Source organism: Aythya ferina (assembly GCF_964211825.1).
Source record: "Aythya ferina genome assembly, chromosome: 22".
In the NCBI taxonomy this organism is placed as follows: Eukaryota; Metazoa; Chordata; class Aves; order Anseriformes; family Anatidae; genus Aythya; species Aythya ferina.
In genome coordinates this window covers 5,845,516-5,862,712 of record NC_140320.1, presented here as the reverse complement: position 1 = coordinate 5,862,712, position 17,197 = coordinate 5,845,516, and the positions used below count along the sequence as shown (strand labels likewise).

Genomic DNA, 17,197 nt, shown 5'->3' with positions numbered 1-17,197 from the left:
GCCGGAGTCCGCGCTCGGCGGGGGGAACGGGCCCGGGCCCGGGGGCCGTGAGGGGCACCGGGGGCGGAACGGGGCCGTGGTCGTGGCTCGGGAGCCGCTTCCCCGGGCTCCCCGGGCCGCTGTGGTGGCGGGGCCGGGCCGCCCAGCGCTCCGCCCCGGCCTGCGGCGCCCCGGCAGCGCGGCGGGATGGCGGGCGGCTACGGGCGCTACCGGGCCCTCATCTTCACGGCCATGTTCGTGGGCTACACGCTCTACTACTTCAACCGCAAAACCTTCTCCTTCGTCATGCCCGCCGTCATGGCCGAGGTGCCGCTGGGCAAGGACGAGCTGGGTGAGTGCCCGGGGGTGGCGGGGGGCTGCGGGGTTGCCGTTGTGCTGGGTTTTGTGGCGAGCTGCTGGGTCTCGCTCTGTGTCTCGCTTCAGGGCTCATCACCAGCAGCCAGTCCGCAGCCTACGCCATCAGTAAGTTTGTCAGCGGAGTCCTGTCCGACAGCCTGAGCGCCCGCTGGCTCTTCTCGTCCGGCCTCTTGCTGGTGGGTCTGGTCAACGTGCTCTTCTCCTGGAGCTCCTCCGTGGCCGCCTTCGCCGGGCTCTGGTTTCTCAATGGGCTGGCTCAGGGGCTCGGCTGGCCGCCCTGCGGGAAGATCCTGCGGAAGGTGAGTGCCCAAAAACATCCAAAGTGTCACAGCTCTGCCCACGGGGCCGCTGCAGGTGCTGCAGGAAGCGCTGGGGATTCGGGACCCACGCCTGTTCCTGCCTCCTTCGAGCCAAGGAGGTCGAAACCACCTCCAGCTGTTGCTTTCTGCTGCCTGCGGGCAAGGTTCTGTGCATGAGATCCTTTTTTTTTTTTTTTCTTAAAGAGTTTGTTAGTCCTATCCCATAGGTATCTCAGCTCAAACTGAGTTTGATGCCCAGTGTCCACTGGTAGCAGACTTTCCCCGTTACAGAAAACACCATTCATTGGGACTGAGTATTTAAAGCATGAAAATGGGGCTCTCCTCATCTCTGTGTTGTTCCCTGCTGGGCAAGGGAGTGATAAACATTTCTGCATCTGTACTCCCAGTGAACCCGGGCATTGCACACTGCAGCCTGTTCAGGTAGAACAACAGCAGGTGGAGAAGCAGGATGAGTCAAGCTGCGTGCATTTGTTTTTTCTGATAATCTGATTGGAACACGTTTTCTGCTTTATGGAGGGGAAGGGGTTTAGTTAGCTCTGTGCACAAACCTTGGCACTTCTGAATTCTGCTAGGAGCACTCAGGTTTAGTGGAAACAGAGAAAGTGATGCAAATGAAAGATCTGTGTACTTTCCATCCTACTTAAAAATTTCCTTGTGATCTGGTAACGTGAGTGCAAGATTTTTAGAAATAAATAAAATCCAGGCATGCACATACTTGTGGGAAAGGGGGTGATGAACAACCGTGTGCCCCTTCTGTGTGGCATCTAACTCTACAAGCTAGAGGAGCTGGCAAGAAAAGGACTGTCAGAGATGGTTGTGTACACAGGGTGGATGCTCTTGAATGATGGAAACACACGTAGTATTTTCTGAAGGTGTTTGTGAATGTAGATCTCAGGCGTTTTCTTGTCGACAACAACCATCCAAATGGTTCTGGCTCTGAGGGCACAGCGCAGTAAAGACCTGATCATGCCTAATACTTAATGCAACAGCAAGTCCTTAAGTTACCCTGCAACTCTCTGCTTATTTATTTGTGGTACTGTGCCAGCAGACATTTCCAGGAGGACGCTGCTCCTATCAAGTGAGTATGCAGAACCGTGCACTCTCTTCCATCCCATGTCTCAGTTTCATGGAAATGGAAATAATCCCGAGCTGGCTCATGGTACGAACACCTGTCAAGCTCCTATGACTGACACTCGTGTAACATTTGGAGTTTTCTGCATGGCTAAGGTAGAGAAGAGTTGGCTCTCACTTTATTTGGTGCTGTAGACCTGTGTTCGACTTTCCCAGATCCCTCGTTATGGGCCTTTATTGCAGATTTTCAGATGCAACATCGTGTTCATGATATTCTTTCTCAGACCTTACTCCATTTTTTTTTGTTGTTGCACAGTGGTTTGAGCCTTCCCAGTTTGGGACTTGGTGGGCAATCCTGTCTACAAGCATGAACTTGGCTGGAGGCTTAGGCCCCATTGTTGCTGCTCTTGTGTCTCTCCACTACGATTGGCGCATGACTTTGTCCTTCTCTGGCTTCATCTGCGTGGTTGTCTCTTTTGTTTGCCTTGTCCTGATTAAAAATGAGCCATCGGATGTTGGGCTACCCAACATTGAACAAGGACCCAAGAAAGGGAAGAAAGGTGAGCATGAGACTTTGTTGTAAGCGTGCAGCCGTGTGAGATGGTGCAGTACCTGCTGTCTGTGTTCTGGTACGAGTATGTCGTTCTCAGTGCATCGAGCTCTCAGACCTTTCTTCCTGAAGTTACTGCTCAGCAGGATACGTGTAAGGGATTGTTTTCAGCAGCTTTATTCTGGTAGCTACTGAGCTGTTGTTTTTAGTTAGAAATCATACATAAAATAAAAACATGTGTGCTTTAGTTTCTTATATACATATATATATTTACATATATATATATAAAATAACATGGTTTGTAACTAAAACACAAAAAGATACATATATATATTGGAAAAAAAAACAAACAAACATACAACAAACTACAGTTTGTAGAGGGGAGCCTGTATTTGGGCTTCTGAAACTGTCCAAGTGCCGTGCAGCAGAGCAGAGGAGGAGTCTGCCCCCCACTTCGTTCTGTTCTTTGCTCTACCAGTGCCACAGCTGTTGCCGAGATGCTGATGGCCATTTCATCTCCCTGCCTGTATTAAGTCCTCATACTAAGAGTTACCCCCCTGGTTTTCTTGGGGCCGAATATTCTGGGGCTCATGCAGCACTTGCTGCGGGCTGAATATTCTGGGGGGTACTGGACAGAGAGGAAAAAAAGTAGCAGCAGGCAGGGGCTCCTTAAGCCTTTCTTCTGTGTTGCCAGAGGACAAGTAGTTCTCCCCTCACCCCTCCATGGGTTCTCTTGACCCCTGGCTTGTGGTGGACTCTGCTCAGTGTTTTTTGTCCTAACCTAGGACATCTGGTTAGTAAATGTTTGTTCAGACCACTGAGTATGATGCTTCTCTGAAAGCAGAACAGGTAGAGGAGAATTGCAACACAGGTTTGCTGTAGAATTTTAAAGGTTCGTGGAAACTCATCCTATTGTCCGTACTGCCCTGTGATGTCCGTGCTGTTAGACTGCACCTCTTGGTGTGAGAAAACAGTATTGCTTCCCCAGAGTGGTCTCTGGGGAGAGAGTGGTGGTGTAGGTGTTTTGGGAAGGCTTGATGCAAAAATCAAGGTACAACTTAAAAGTCAGCATCATCCCTTCGGTATAAGTAGTGTCTTCTGTATGCTGTGCTTGAAATAGTTTGCAAAAAATCTGGAAAAACAGATATTTTTAATTATCGTTGTTTAAAGATTCACAATCTTCCCGTCTTTACTGGCAATCATAACACAGAAAATTCCTGGGGGTAGCATTTTGATTATTGTTTTTGAAATCTTTAATGAATATGGCATAAATTGACAGAGACGATTCTGTAATCACTACAGAACCAGGACAAGGGGAAGGTGAAGCCATTCGCTAGCAGTTGCTTTGAGTATCTTCCCCTTTAAGGATGTTCTCATGCATGAATCTTGCTTGCACAGTTTTCTGTACTGCCCCCGTGTCGGTGTGGCTCAGTGGCTGTGCTCCAGTACGAGTAAGGCTCCTCCTGATCTTCCTCACAGGTTCTTCTAGTGAAAACAGCACTTTGACAGAGCTGCTCCTCTCGCCGTACCTTTGGGTGCTCTCAACAGGCTACCTGGTCGTTTTTGGAGTGAAAACATGCTGCACTGACTGGGGACAGCTCTTCCTGATCCAGGAGAGGGGACAATCTATGCTTGTGGGTAAGACGCAAAGTTCCATTTTTAAATTTTAATTCCATTTTAAATTCCATTTTTGCAATTTGGGAAGTGTTGCAGAGAGCTTGACTGGGTACAGCAAAAGGACCCGTGTGCTTCCAGTTGCCTCGTCTGCTTGGACACGTAGGTGTTGAAATAACGTGCTGATAAAAGTTACTGCGTGTGCTGAATGCCTCAGTGCTGTCTCGTGCCAGGGCCCTGCTGGGACCGGCAGCCCGGTGGTATTCCTGCTCCAGGAAGATCCTGGAGGATCTTTTCCAGCAGAGGTGCCTGAAACTCGCAGTGAGCGTGGTCTGAAGCACAGCAGCTCTGCGGTTGTGACCAAACCTGACAGTGTTCTTTGCTTCTCCTGTGTTCTAGGTAGTTCCTATATGAGTGCCTTGGAGATCGGGGGCCTGGTGGGGAGCATTGCTGCTGGATACCTCTCTGACAGAGCAGTAGCAAGAGTAAGTCACCTGGACCCTGGGATGTGCTGGGCAGTTAACCTTGTGCCAATTTCAGCGTCTTCAGAATTTTGGGAAATGTGTGTGCCAGTATTATTAGGGATCATAATGTGATGGGAGATTTAAGATGTTTTATCTGTTTTATTTACTTTTTTTTTTCCTGTAAACTCCAAATTTCCATGTTGAAAGACAGATGGGGTTGCTGACTGTTGTCTTCTGTCTGGAAGAAATAATTAAAACCCAGCAGTGGGATCTGAAGTCAAATTTAGGGTAGAAAGAGGGCACAACCGATAGCAGAGAAGTATCATTCATCGCTGTAAGAGCTTCCTGTTTAGTTTAGTGGATTCTTCTTAAACCAAAATCAGAAGTCTCACTACAAGATGTGCTTTTGATGTGCCACTTGTGCTTCAGACTGGTCTGTGTGGATGGCATTAGCCACTACGAATATAAATTGGAAAGAGTCCTTCCAGGCTCTGACTCTGTTTTTGTTCCCGTGTTACAGGTTGGTCTGTCAAGCTATGGGAATCCTCGGCACACGCTGCTGCTGTCCATGATGGCAGGGATGTGTGTTTCCATGTTTCTTTTCCGGGTAACAGTCACGGGCGATTCTCCCAAGGTAAGCCATGCACACGGGCAGGGTTAGTTTTTGGGGGCTTCAAAGGCTGACCAGGTGCTGACTGGGAATCAGCGTGGAATGGGAAGCTCCCCTTTCCAAAGGAGTTTGATCTGACTGCCGGTTTGAATTGTAACCAGTTGCTTAAGTTCAGTCAAAACTACCTTTGAGTTCTGCACTTGCCTCACTGCTTCAGCCTCTTTAGTTCTTCTACTTCTTTATTTTCAAGATTTCCATACCTCTTCTGTCATGTAAAATAGTATCATAACTAAATGGAAATGTTTGTGTGGAGGACAGTGGTTGAGAGGTGTAAACCAGTTAAAGATTAAAAAAAATAATTTTGGCAGAGAGTAACTGGGCAATTTTTGTCTCTGTCATAACATTGTGTTATAAGAACTGCCTCTGCAGGGAAACATCGGGTGATTTTGCTGAGTTGATCAGCAAGAATTCGAACTTAACGTTGCCTACAGCTTTTGATAAATGAAGCTTTGAAGCTTCAGTAGGGAAAAATGTGACAGCATCCTGGAGTCTCAAGCCAGCCTAGAAATAGGAGTCTGGTTAGTCATAATGAATGTGTTTACATTTTGGAAGAGGCGTCTGTCGTGTTGATTCTCAGCATTAAAACTAGCTGGCAGTCTTTCTAAAAAGCATTGTAACTCACACAGTTGTTCTGGGTGCAGTGTGGCTGCCAGGTTTGTTAAGGAAGGGAAGAATGATACACGTCTGTGTAGGAGACTGCAGGAACAGTGAGCTTGATGAAAAAGCTGTACAGAGAACGGTATCATTTGCATTTCGACTTTAAAATCAAATGCCGAGAAATGATGGATTTGCATTCTGACTATTTGTAAGTGGTGAAGTTTTAATGAGGCAGAAAGTGCACGTAAATTCTAGGAACAGCCCTTTAACGGTGAAGAATTTGATGATAGGAAGCATGACAGTTTTCTTCACCTTTCCCAAGAACTGTCAATGTGCATTTTCTTTCTTTGCACTAGAGAGAAATGGGCTAGCACAGTCCGTGTTGGACTGCTGCTGCCTAAATTGGCTTGGGTAGTCTGCATTACTGGCTGTAGAATAGATGTGATTTGCATCTGTCCTAATGACTGCTAAATAACTGAAATTTATTTTCTGCATTTTACTCTTTCCTTCCTCAGGAAAATCACTTCTGGACTATAGCCTTGCAACCTCTAGCTGATCTTACAGGCCTAAAAGAACAAGAGGTTTCTGCCTTGCATTTCTTTCTTCCTCTGCCTGTTTCTGCTTTCACTGAAATGCCTTTTTCCAGTCCTGAAAGGTTGGTTAGTACTACAGACTTTAGAACCAGGGCACTGAGAAGATTACTGTAAGTTTTGTAAGAGAAACCTTTCTTATAACCAGCTGACTACACTAACTGACTGTAAAAAGTCTGAATTCAAAACTCTGCTTCAAAAATTTTATGTGAAAAGCTCTGAGGACAGTTAACGGATTTTATGAGCATGCTTAGGAGGAGTGATCCTGCTCCTGCAGGTGCTGATCTGCATACATTTGGCAAGTTCTTTTCTAACTCTGTTTCTGTTCCCCATCTGGAAAATAAGATGGTACTTAATCCCTCCTGGGCATCTTGAAATGGCTTTTATTGTTCCTAAAGTATAAAGCATGCTATAGTCTTGAGATGGTAGAGTCACTTATCCTTTGTTGTCCTCTCACAAGTAATTAAAAAACTACCTGGCTCAGAATTTTTCAGTGTAAGCTGACACTGAAGTTGAAACTGTTGGTTTTGGTTTTTCATTACCGTTTTGCTTTTTCTGTTTGCTATTTTAGTTTCGTAACATAGAAGCTACCAACTAGTGGCTTGTCACAAATTAAGATCCTCTGATCAGTTGCTTGCGTCTAAAACGAGAATGGCTTTTTTTAGTCAGGTGTCTCCTGATTCGTTTTGAAAAGTGAGCTGATTCACAGCTCTCCTCTGTCGTTTCGCAGGCTCGTTGCCCATCTTTCTTCTATGTTCTGGTTCTTTCTTGCCAAGTGGCGCATGTCGTGTACACGGCTTAGGGGCTGAACTGCAGGAGAGGAAATTTCGCACTGGCTAACTCTGGCGTGCTGGAGATGCAGCTGAGCTGTAGGTACATGGGGTCTGTCACCAGCTTGAGCTCTTCTGTCTGCAGGCCAGGGAACTGGTGTCAGCTGCAAAATCTCAGAACCTCTTCCTTTTACTCTGCGTAGAATCTGTGTAGTTGCTGGCTGACAGTGTAAGATGCAAAGATCCCATTTCTGATCTCGCTTGTTTTGACAGCTGTGGATCCTGACTCTGGGAGCTGTGTTCGGGTTCTCCTCCTACGGGCCGATCGCTCTGTTCGGGGTGATAGCCAACGAAAGTGCCCCTGCCAACCTCTGTGGCACCTCTCATGCCATCGTGGCTCTCATGGCCAACGGTGAGTTGTGCACATCTCCATTTTCCCCAGAAAATGACCACTACCCATGTTTGTTCTTGATGAAGCACGGTGTGACCTCAGGTGCCAAGTTATCGATCGTGGCAAGGCAGCTAACAAACAGACAGGACGGAGTTGGGCGTCCCAAAGACGTTTCCTGGTGTATGCGATGGGTTTTGTCATGCACTTTAAGTTCAAACTAGGCCTGAGGAATTTTTAAAACTTAAAAAAAAAAAAAAAAAGTATCAACAGATAAAATTGAGAAGCTTGAGTGTTGCTACTTTTCTGTTTCTCTTCCTTACAGTTGGGGGCTTTCTGGCCGGACTGCCCTTCAGTACCATTGCCAAACACTACAGCTGGGCCACGGCTTTCTGGGTGGCTGAAATCACCTGCACTGGGAGCACCGTGGCTTTCTTCTTCCTGCGGAACATCCGCACCAAAATGGGCCGAATTCCCAGGAAGGCTGACTGAGGATAAGCTGCCTGGTGAAAAGGATGCTCCCGTGCTGACACAAATTGTATTTGTTTTTTATTTAACTGGCCTAGGAGTGAGTTTAACTATTGCTGCAACCTACGTAAAAACGTGTCAACTTCTCATTTGCTTTCATGTGCCCGAAGGCACAAGGTTCCTGCTGATTGCTTTATCCCTTGAGATGTGATAATTCAGCCAGTCCCCACGTGCAGTGATTGCACTGTAGGACCTTTTTCCAGCACTGTTGGTGAAGCAGGCAGCTTTCACGGCCCGAGCCACTCAACTGAAAGTGCTGTAAAATGCCTGGCTGGCTTCAGGTGCTCTCACGTTTAGTTTTGTTCTCATTGTTGGTCTCAATCATTAACTGTTAATTTAGCCTCCTTGTTCAGGGACACTGACGTGCACCTTTTCTACACTCATTCATCCTTTGCAGCTGCTGTAAATGCGGCTGTCTTGGTTGGCTTGGGTGTGAGCTCTCTGCTTTCTGCCCTGGAACTGACAGACCAGTGAATAATTATTGCAGTACAGCTTCACAGCTTTACCCAGGATTTATTTTTTTTTATAAGCTAGGGCGTTGTTATGCTCTGGACAAGTGGATCACTAATGGAGTGCTGCGATGCGATTCTCCTCAGCACTTAGGAACAGGCACGTTTCCAAGAAATGGTTGGTAGTTCAGGGGAAAGCGTTTAGAGAAGCTCCTTCTGTTGAACTGATCCTGCCCAGTGTGATTTCTGTGTACAGTGTTAATGATTTGCAAAGCAGCAGCTGCTGCCAAGTCTGATTTGCAGGGTGTGCTCTGCAAGCTGCTAGAAAAACTGACTCTGCAGCAGGCATTGCAACAGCAGCTGCCACTGGCACACATCTTCTGCAGCTGGGTTTTATGATAGCTGCTATTTCTAGTATTGCCTTGTATTTTATCAGTAAAAGATGCGTAGCATAGGATGTTTTCAGGCAAAAACTGCATCTCTTATGGCTGTGGGTAAGGGCTTGAGCTATCTCAGAGAGGCCTGAGCAGGAATATCGCTGACGGCAGGCAGCACTGATCTGTCCAACCCACCACGTCTGGCAATAAGTAGACTCAAGTTTTTAACCAGGATTTTGTTGAATATCCTTGCATTTCCCCCAGAAAGATGTATCGATTTGGGGGTACTGGAAAAGGGGAGTTCAACTCCTGAAGAACCACACGTACTTTGCTGAACAGCTCGGTTGCAAGAGTAGACGGTCAGTCTTAATTAAAATAATGGAAGCAAATTGCATTTTGTACTTAATTATATGATCTTTTACTATCTGTGAAATAAAAATGGAGCAGTGTCGCAAGGGCTCTGTTTGTCTTCTGAAGAATGGCGAAAGCAGAACCGTCTGAAACAGTTTGTCCTCGTGAGGTGGTCCTGGCACCAACTGCCCCTTTAACAGAACACAAGGAGCCCTCCACCTCTCTGAGGAATGTTTATTACTTTTACACAGAAACCCTTAGCAAAATCATAAGTTAGAACTATACAGGAAAAATACATATATACAAGTACAAAACGGAAGGGAACAATTGAGTGCAGTAGGGCCACAGAGCCTACACCACATCTTTCTTACTCAGGGGTAGGGGAGCTGCAACAGAAGGTTCTGTGGCCCAGAAGTAAACAGTAGTAATGAATTGTTCAAGGTAAATTTTGTGAATGGGCCAGAACGTTATCTTGGCGGATACGAAGCATGTTTGGGAATATGCAGTCTGTGCTGTGGAAGAGGGAGATCTGGGAGGAGAAAAAGGCCCCGCTCTTTAGAGAAAGGAATCTGGGCAACAAGGAACACGTTTTCTACGATCCAGGTCCAAACGATCCAGCTTTCTCTGCTACCTCCAAAGCAAGCTTCAAGTTCTGATCAAACAATTCGCATCTGAAATATTCAGAAAAATAAGAAAAGGGGGGGGACTTTACTTATGGAACAAGCTAAGACAGACAGCATCTCTGCACTGGCTTGGCATCCTTCAAGGAGAGATTCTGTCAGGCAAGAGCCAACGCCTGACTGCTGTCAGTCCTTGGCTTGGTTGTCAAATAAAGTTAAAGCTTCTCCTACAGGTTCTGGCGCTACGTTGGGGTTATACCAAGGGAAAGCATCTCCCATTTCTCCAGAAGAACAGCACTGGACAAAGCGCAGCTCAGCGTCACGTACCTGCAGCACATACCCCGTTTTCCCCCTTCTGTCCCCTTTGTCTGCTTTGCTCCTGAAGGCCCGTGGCAGCACGTGTTCTGCCCAGGTAGAACCTGAAGAGGGTGTGTTACTAAAAGTGGGCTTCTTCCTTACCTGATTGGCATCTCCAGGGAGTAGAAAGGATTCTTCAGAGCGAAGTCGGAGTAAATCTCATAGATCTTGCGAAGAAGGGCGTCGATCCCAGCTTGCCTGGGGTCAGCCAGCACGACGAATTTGATCCCTGGAGGCACAAGGAGCAGAGTGAGGGAGGTCAGGCCGCGAGGCAGCCCCACAGAGCAGCAGCAGCAGCGGTGCACTGGTACCTGTCAGCGTCTGGAAGCAGTGCAGCTTGAAGGTGTCGGTCTCCAGCATCTCGATGCCGGAGCTGCCCACCTCGGGGGAGAGCTGCGAGCCGATGGCGAACAACCTACGGGGGACGGGGATGGGGACAGGGCGCTCAGCACCACCACCCTCCCCACCGCGCCCCCCGGTCCCCCGGCGGCTCACGAGTGGAACATGGAGGCCAGCATCAGCTTCTCGTTGGAGGACAGCCGGTGGCGGCCGAAGCGGATGGACACGGGGTAGTTGGCGGGGTTGCTCAGGAACTCCAGCACGTCCTTACCGTCGGCCGTGAAGCGCCCGTTGACCTCGGCACCATTGATAGCGAGCACGGCATGACCCACTGCGGGGAGGGCGGCGTCAGAGGCACCGGCCCGGTCCCTCACAGTGTTCTCAGACCCGACCCGGCCCCCTCAGGCTCGGGTCACCCCCTCAGGCCCTGCTCCATGCCCTGAAGCCCAGCTCGGTCCCCTAAGGCCCTGCTCAGTCCCCTCATGCCCGGGTCGCCCCCTGAGGCCCTGCTCAGTCCCTTCAGGCCCGGCTCGGTTCTCTGAAGCCCGGGTCGCCCCCCTGAGGCCCTGCTCGGCCCCCCCAGGCCCTGCTCAGTCCCCTCAGGCCCGGGTCTCCCCTCGAGGCCCTTCTCGCCCCCCCCCAGGCCCTGCTCAGTCCCCTCAGGCCCGGGTCTCCCCTCGAGGCCCTTCTCGCCCCCCCCAGGCCCAGCTCGGCCCCCCCAGGTCCTGCTCAGTCCCCTCAGGCCCGGGTCTCCCCCCCGAGGCCCTTCTCGACCCCCCCGAGGCCCTTCTCGACCCCCCCGAGGCCCAGCTCGGTGCCCCCAGGCCCAGCTCGGCCCCCCCAGGCCCTGCTCAGTCCCCCCAGGCCCGGGTCTCCCCCTCAGGCCCATCCCGGTGCCTCAGGCCCGGCCCTTACCTCTGATGCCGTCTCGCTGCCCGAAGGCGACGACGACCCTCTCGTCTCGCGGGCGCAGGACGAGGTCGAGGGGGTAGCTGAAGGTCTTCTCGGTGTCGCTGCGCGGCACGTAGTGGTCCAGCTGGTAGATGAGGCCGCCCGCCTTGTTCACCACGTAGACGCTGAAGATCGCCATGACACCGCCCTGCCGCCGCCTCCGAGCCGGAAGTGACGCCGGAAGTGACGTCGACCCCGCCCCTTCCCGCCCCGGCCTCGCGCCCGCCCGCCCCCCGCCTCATCCTTTCGCCGCCGCCATCTTGGGAGCAGCAGCAGCATGGTGAGCGCGGCGGGGGGACCGGGGGTATTTGGGGGGAATTAAGGGGAATTTGGGGGAATTAAGGGGAATTGAGGGGGTGTCGTGACCCCGCTGCTCACCGTCCCGCCTCCGCTTCCCTCCCGCAGCCGCCCAAGGATGACAAGAAGAAGAAGGACGCGGGCAAGTCCGCCAAAAAGGACAAGGATCCCGTCAACAAGTCCGGCGGCAAGGCCAAGAAGAAGGTGAGGGCCTGAGGGGGGCGGCGGGGCCGTGATGGGGCCGCACCGGGGCTCCTCCAGGCCCCTCACGCGGCTGCGAGCAACGCGAGGCCGATGGGGGGGGGACCTGGGCCTCGGCGGCCTCCTGCGGGGGTCCCGGGGGGGCTCTGCGGTGTGGGGGTTTCATCACGAAAGCATCGCAACGCTCAGCCCTTTGTGACTGCTCAGAAGATGACTTAGTGCTTGGGTCTCTTCTTTCCGAGTAGAAGTGGTCCAAAGGGAAGGTGCGAGACAAGCTGAACAACCTGGTCCTGTTCGACAAGGCCACCTACGACAAGCTGTGTAAAGAGGTGCCCAATTACAAGCTCATCACGCCGGCGGTTGTCTCAGAAAGGCTGAAGATTCGGGGCTCTTTGGCTAGGGCCGCCCTCCAGGAACTGCTCAGCAAAGGTAAGCGCTTGAAACCCTGACAAAACACCGAGCTGCTTGGGTTAGAAGTTGTTTTGTTTTTTCCTACAAGATTTTGTGCTCCACGTGAAGTATGCAAATTGGCATGTGCTTTTAAAAGCTGCTGCCTCAGTTTGTATTTCAAAGGTGCAGCAAAGTAAGGAGCAGACTCTGCTGTGTTTAGCAATAAGGCTGTGCGGAGGAAGTCGTGTCAGAGGGATGGGCCATGATGCAGCTGCTCCTGGGCTCAAACGCAAGCCCTGCATACACGTGTTAGTAACAAAGTGCTGTTAACACTCAAATTCAGTTTTTAGTGGAACTTGTGGTTACTGGGTTAATATCACCTGTTTAAGTACTTTTAATGTGAGGTATTGGTACCCTGCTAGTATTGCCTATCACGTATCTTTTGGCCCTGGGCGATTCTAACTTAGTGGGCAGCACAAGATCCCCAGCATCCCCCCGGAGATGTGCACTCAATCATCTGCTCCTTCCGCAGGTTTGATCAAACTGGTGTCCAAGCACCGAGCCCAGGTGATCTACACGAGAAACACAAAAGGTGGAGATGCGCCTGCTGCGGGGGAGGACGCATAGGAAGGTGAGAGCGGGGGCTCCGCTGAGGTGCTGAGTTTTACTGTGTCAGCAGCCAACAAGTAGCTACGTGCTCGGGGCTGGCCGTTTCTCCAGTCTGCTCAGAGGATGTTGTTTGCACTCCGAGTCACTTCTAGGGTAGTGTTACTGGAAACAGCAGCTCTCCAGAATTAAAGAGCCATTTGCTGTTTTGCCCGCATTGCCCACCACGGGGGGAAGGCAGTGTGTGCTCTCCTGGCTTTGTCAGAGCACACTGGGACTGAATTGGTTTGAACTGGTGGTCTGATTTGGGACTTCTTGCTTTGCAGGTTTTCCAGCGACCTCTTCAACAATATATCCTATGTGGATGCACACAATAAAATTATTAAAATAATTTTTCATGCTTCTTTCTCAAGAATGTGTATTTTTCATTACTAACACGTGCTTGCTGTTGGATTCTGGGACGGGTCACAAGTTAAATTCCTGTTCCAGACAGGTTTTGCCAAGCTTTTTTCATTTATACGGCATTGCAAATTACCATAAAAATTCTTTTATGGTAGGGAAAGGGAAAGAACTTTTAACATCACTAGCTGCTGTAGCTGATACGATTTCAGGAAAACTGAAAACCATTTCTTGCACTGTAGGTAAAAAAGGGGGTAGTATAGCGTTTTAATTACTTAAATTCCCTCTAACAAGCCATCACCACGTTTCTCTACCAGGAAACAGCCTTAGTTAGGCCAGGGGAAGTGTAGGTAAGGAACCCTGAATAAAGTAAAAATATTATCTTTAAATTAGAAGGAATAACTACCCATAGGGAAAGTTTCTGAGGCAGCCTTTCTTCTACTGAGGACTAATCACAGTTGCCCTTGACGTGAGGCAGAAGTGGATTTTTCCTTTCTCTGAGAGCTATAACGTGTTAAAGTCACAAAAATTTAATTGAAAACAACAGGCATAGGACAGCAGTTGCTGTGAGAAGTAGCCCTGTATCTGAAATGAATAGTTGGTCTACTAACAGGATATATTTTTTTTTAATTTCTCAAAAGCTTAGTTTATTCAAAGAGCTGTCACACTACGTGTAGTGTACGCTGTGTAAGCCGAGCTTACTGACAGCTTACAGCAGGGCTGTCTTTGTGTAGTCTGAGTTCAGAAATCAACGCCAGGATGCACAGCACATCCTTTACAGGAGTGGATCTGCTGCACCAGCCCCTTGCAATGTAGCTTTCAGCAACAGTGCTCAGCTCCCAGTGTTACCCTGTGGCCAGGCCGCCTTCCAGGGGACTGGAGGCATCTAGATGGATGTCAAACGTGGCACTGGCAAAGCTAGAGCTACCTACAGCCTACTTTTCCACAAAGATCAGAGCTTGGTTTCTTCTGTGGTCCTCTTCTCATCACCTTTTCTTCTTCTTTTCCCCTGATTCAGCTCTAAACTGATGCCTGAAAGAGAGCGTAGATGTCAGGATGCAGCAGCCTTTAAAGAGATAACAAAAGCTCCCTCATCTATCAAGTAAGACAGTGCTGTGCCTGATACTTTAGAACAGAAGCTCCCTCAATTTTCCAGTTATTTCAGTGAACTGTGGTTCCCAGCAGTCTTCAGCTAGTTGATGCAGATGTCCGGTGTATTGAATTAAAGTGCCAGTGCAACAGGTATGTGTAAAAGCACAGGTATGCAAAGCTGAAAAGGTAGCTGGCCTTGACAAGACTTGAGACTTTAGTGTGTGTATTTTTCTCTGGATTGAGCGCTGTGTGAGGTAATTCCTTCTTTTGTGTGGGAAAGTTTTCTCTGCATGCTCACTACCCCAGAAGCTGCTCCATGAGAAGAAGGAAGCTGCTTACCCACAGCCCAGCATCAGTCCCCGCTACCCCAAAACTTACCTGGACTGCCACCTCCTGCCGTGGTTCCACACCCGACCAAAGGAAGGGAGCCAGCTGTCGCCTGTCTGAGAGGCATGGTCAAAATTGGCACCAACGCGGTCTGCTGGGAGCTTTTTCAATTTCTGCTTATCCTCTAAAAGAATTTATTCAGTTAGTTTTTAAAAATCCTTCTGGTTCTTCAGTGCAGAATTAATTCAAAGTTAACTGAAATGTGTGCAAGCTGCTCACTGCTCACTTTGCCTTAGAAATTCCTCATACGAAGGTCCAATTTGCTTTTCACTTCCATCCCCTTCGTCTTCCTCTGTCAGCCAGGGAGGTTTTGCACCTAGAAGTCAGGGAAAACGTATTGAACCACTGAAGATATCTTAAGGGCCTGGCTTGAGATAGAGAAGAGTATCGCCTCTCCCCCATACCTGCAGCTTGTCCTTCTCTTTCATTTTTTAAGAAGAAGCTGGCCTGCCTTGGTTAAGGCCATGACAGATCGCACCTAAAACCATGCAGTCTGCACAGCAGCAGTGCACAGGCTCTGCAGTGCCAACGGAGTTTTGATAGCACTGCAGTGTTTTCTACTGTTTTAGAATGTCAGTATTTTAGCAAGCGAGCACCTGTTGGTCACCTGGTAACTGTTCCAAAATTGCTTTAAGTTTTCCCTGTGACACTTCTAACTCAAGAGTTTTCAGTAGGACAGTAAGTAAAGGAGTCAAGTAGCAGGCAACTTACCTGTGTGAACATTTCCTTTCCCTTCTGTTTCCTGTCATGAGAAACACAAAGCACTAATTAGAAACTGATGCTTTCAAGATTCTCTCTGAACAAAGATTGCCCATCATGCGCGTTTCAGTACACAAGAAGTGCCTGAGAATTTCCCTTCCAGTACCAAGTCCTGATGCAGAAAGAGGGAGACTCTTCTCCATTGTCTTTAAAGGAGCGTTTGCTTTTTTACAGTGTATTTTAAAGAACGTTTTCTTAAACTGAAGCTAAAGCTAGCTGACTAAAACTCCAAGCTAGTTGCTTGCCTGACTGCAAAGTTGCCTTTTTCAGCAACAGATATTCACTGGGGCAACTGCAACCCCTTGTTTTGCTTTGTAACCCATGCTAGTGGAACTTGCAGCTGTTTAAATCACACTCGTTACCAAAATCAGGTGATAACAGCCCCCACCTGGTGGCCAATGAAGGTCAAAGCCTGGCCTGACTCCATCCAGTTTAAGTCAGGTCCTGTCTGCATGCTGCTTGGGCCAGGCTGCTCGGTGGTGTGAGAGGAATCCCTGAAAGAGAGGAGCCACAAAGAGTCAGAAATAACAGTGTGTGTGTGTTTGGGAGCCTCCCAGTAAGAAGAAAAAGTGTTCTTGGTGTATGATCACATTAGGTGTTTAGAAGTTACCATACTTGCTTCTTGTGGCTGTCACTGCTTATGTACCAATTTGTGGATGAGGTAATACTCTCTGTGTGTGCTGCTTGCTATAGTTTAGATTTTGGGGAATGTTAGTCCCTGAAAGCTACAGGGGAGGGCAGTCCTGGCTGCAGCCAGCTGCCCACACCACTGCATCCTTACCTCGGGGGGGCTGTGACAGAGCTGGAAGCAGCAGGTCCAGCACCAACCTGGAGGGCAGCCCGCACCGTGTCCCGCTGCCTGCGCTCTGCCTCCCGGATGCTGGCCGCTATCTGCGGGGAGAGCAGCACCGTGATGACAAGAAGGTGGTGGCAGAGGGGACAACAGGGTAGGGAGTGTCCCACCACCCTCCTGACCCCCAAACCTGCTGGATGCGCTCCTCCTCTTGCTCCTCGTAGGCACCCAGCGCCTCTGTGAGCGCCGCCGCCAAGCGCCCGCGGTCCTCCTCCGACAGCACCAGGCGCTCCCGCAGCGCCGCCTCCGCTCGGTTCTCCCGCAGGAACCGCGCTGTCTCCCGACGGTGCTCGGGGCTGCGGGGCTGCCATCAGCGGGGCTGCCCCCAGCACCCCCCCGCTGCCCTCCCAGCCCCGTTCCCGGTCCCGTTCCCGGTCCCTACCCGGCGAGGTGCTGCAGGAGCCCGGCTTGCGGCACCGCCAGCCCCCCTCGCCGCCAGTCCCGGGGCACGGCGTGGCCGCAGCAGGGGCACCAAACCCTCCTCTCGTGCTCCGCCGCCTCCTCCCGCACCACGACCACGTCCCGCAGCACCTCCAGCGCCGCCGCCACCTACGGGACGGGAGCAGGGTGAGGAGGGCACCGGGAGGGGACCCGGAGGGGTCCCGCACCCACCCCAGCCCCGCGCCCACCTCCTCCTGCAGCTTCTCCAGCGCCTCCCGCAGCCGCCGCCGGTGCCCGGTGCTGTAGAGGTGGCGGCGGCCGGTGAAGGAGGTGCGGCGGCACAGCGAGCAGTAATGCACCGCCATGGCGGGGACGGGAGGAAGAGGAGGAGGAGGAGGAGGAGGGCGGGGAGCCGCTGCGGTTAACGAAAGGCGCTCGCTTGGCTCGCTGCTGCCGCCTCGTGCCGCCG

General features: G+C 50.5%; 4 protein-coding genes across 7 annotated transcripts; 2 read left to right on the top strand and 2 right to left on the bottom strand.

Moving 5' to 3' along the window:
- The first annotated feature begins 49 nt into the window (after positions 1 to 49).
- SLC37A4 (solute carrier family 37 member 4) lies at positions 50 to 9,196 on the top strand. Of its 2 annotated transcripts, XM_084495852.1 has the most exons (9): positions 50 to 331; positions 424 to 656; positions 2,065 to 2,308; positions 3,778 to 3,936; positions 4,312 to 4,397; positions 4,897 to 5,010; positions 6,159 to 6,224; positions 7,277 to 7,415; positions 7,717 to 9,196. In XM_084495852.1, exons 1-9 carry the CDS (start codon positions 187 to 189, stop codon positions 7,881 to 7,883), a joined length of 1,353 nt encoding a protein of 450 aa, XP_084351978.1. In that variant the 5' UTR covers positions 50 to 186; the 3' UTR covers positions 7,884 to 9,196. The 2 variants fall into 2 exon arrangements, with proteins under 2 accessions (XP_084351978.1, XP_084351979.1); XM_084495853.1 differs by lacking the exon at positions 6,159 to 6,224.
- A 119-nt stretch (positions 9,197 to 9,315) lies between these two features.
- TRAPPC4 (trafficking protein particle complex subunit 4) lies at positions 9,316 to 11,550 on the bottom strand. Of its 2 annotated transcripts, none has more exons than XM_084495855.1 (5): positions 11,328 to 11,550; positions 10,569 to 10,743; positions 10,385 to 10,488; positions 10,176 to 10,302; positions 9,316 to 9,767 (listed from the first exon to the last, which is right to left on the bottom strand). In XM_084495855.1, the coding sequence occupies exons 1-5, from the start codon at positions 11,500 to 11,502 to the stop codon at positions 9,689 to 9,691; spliced, it is 660 nt and encodes a 219-aa protein (XP_084351981.1). In that variant the 5' UTR covers positions 11,503 to 11,550; the 3' UTR covers positions 9,316 to 9,688. The 2 variants fall into 2 exon arrangements, with proteins under 2 accessions (XP_084351981.1, XP_084351982.1); XM_084495856.1 differs by having other exon boundaries at positions 10,578 to 10,743; positions 11,328 to 11,544.
- A 12-nt stretch (positions 11,551 to 11,562) lies between these two features.
- Positions 11,563 to 15,441, top strand: RPS25 (ribosomal protein S25). Of its 2 annotated transcripts, none has more exons than XM_084495858.1 (5): positions 11,563 to 11,643; positions 11,769 to 11,864; positions 12,107 to 12,290; positions 12,784 to 12,882; positions 14,275 to 15,441. In XM_084495858.1, exons 1-4 carry the CDS (start codon positions 11,641 to 11,643, stop codon positions 12,876 to 12,878), a joined length of 378 nt encoding a protein of 125 aa, XP_084351984.1. In that variant the 5' UTR covers positions 11,563 to 11,640; the 3' UTR covers positions 12,879 to 12,882; positions 14,275 to 15,441. The 2 variants fall into 2 exon arrangements, with proteins under 2 accessions (XP_084351984.1, XP_084351983.1); XM_084495857.1 differs by lacking the exon at positions 14,275 to 15,441 and adding an exon at positions 13,184 to 13,269 and having other exon boundaries at positions 11,574 to 11,643.
- CENATAC (centrosomal AT-AC splicing factor) lies at positions 13,874 to 17,124 on the bottom strand. Its single transcript, XM_084495854.1, has 9 exons — positions 16,977 to 17,124; positions 16,730 to 16,896; positions 16,478 to 16,643; positions 16,276 to 16,385; positions 15,883 to 15,988; positions 15,447 to 15,477; positions 14,962 to 15,051; positions 14,727 to 14,859; positions 13,874 to 14,288 (listed from the first exon to the last, which is right to left on the bottom strand). Exons 1-9 carry the CDS (start codon positions 17,091 to 17,093, stop codon positions 14,243 to 14,245), a joined length of 966 nt encoding a protein of 321 aa, XP_084351980.1. The 5' UTR covers positions 17,094 to 17,124; the 3' UTR covers positions 13,874 to 14,242.
- Positions 17,125 to 17,197: the final 73 nt, after the last annotated feature.

Bases quoted from the DNA above. Each gene is read 5' to 3' on its own strand.
- SLC37A4 (XM_084495852.1), top strand. From the start codon at position 187: ATGGCGGGCGGCTACGGGCGCTACCGGGCCCTCATCTTCACGGCCATG. The intron at 3,937-4,311 runs GTAAGACGCAAA...CCTGTGTTCTAG, and splicing joins GGGACAATCTATGCTTGTGG to GTAGTTCCTATATGAGTGCC. The intron at 7,416-7,716 runs GTGAGTTGTGCA...TCTTCCTTACAG, and splicing joins CGTGGCTCTCATGGCCAACG to TTGGGGGCTTTCTGGCCGGA.
- TRAPPC4 (XM_084495855.1), bottom strand. From the start codon at position 11,502: ATGGCGATCTTCAGCGTCTACGTGGTGAACAAGGCGGGCGGCCTCATC. The intron at 10,489-10,568 runs GTGAGCCGCCGG...CGTCCCCCGTAG, and splicing joins CTGGCCTCCATGTTCCACTC to GTTGTTCGCCATCGGCTCGC. The intron at 10,303-10,384 runs GTACCAGTGCAC...TTGTGCCTCCAG, and splicing joins CTGCTTCCAGACGCTGACAG to GGATCAAATTCGTCGTGCTG.
- RPS25 (XM_084495858.1), top strand. The intron at 11,865-12,106 runs GTGAGGGCCTGA...CTTTCCGAGTAG, and splicing joins GCGGCAAGGCCAAGAAGAAG to AAGTGGTCCAAAGGGAAGGT. The intron at 12,291-12,783 runs GTAAGCGCTTGA...CTCCTTCCGCAG, and splicing joins CCAGGAACTGCTCAGCAAAG to GTTTGATCAAACTGGTGTCC.
- CENATAC (XM_084495854.1), bottom strand. From the start codon at position 17,093: ATGGCGGTGCATTACTGCTCGCTGTGCCGCCGCACCTCCTTCACCGGC. The intron at 15,478-15,882 runs GTGGGGGCTGTT...TTCTCATGACAG, and splicing joins TGACCTTCATTGGCCACCAG to GAAACAGAAGGGAAAGGAAA. The intron at 14,860-14,961 runs GTGAGCAGTGAG...AAATTCTTTTAG, and splicing joins TGAGGAATTTCTAAGGCAAA to AGGATAAGCAGAAATTGAAA.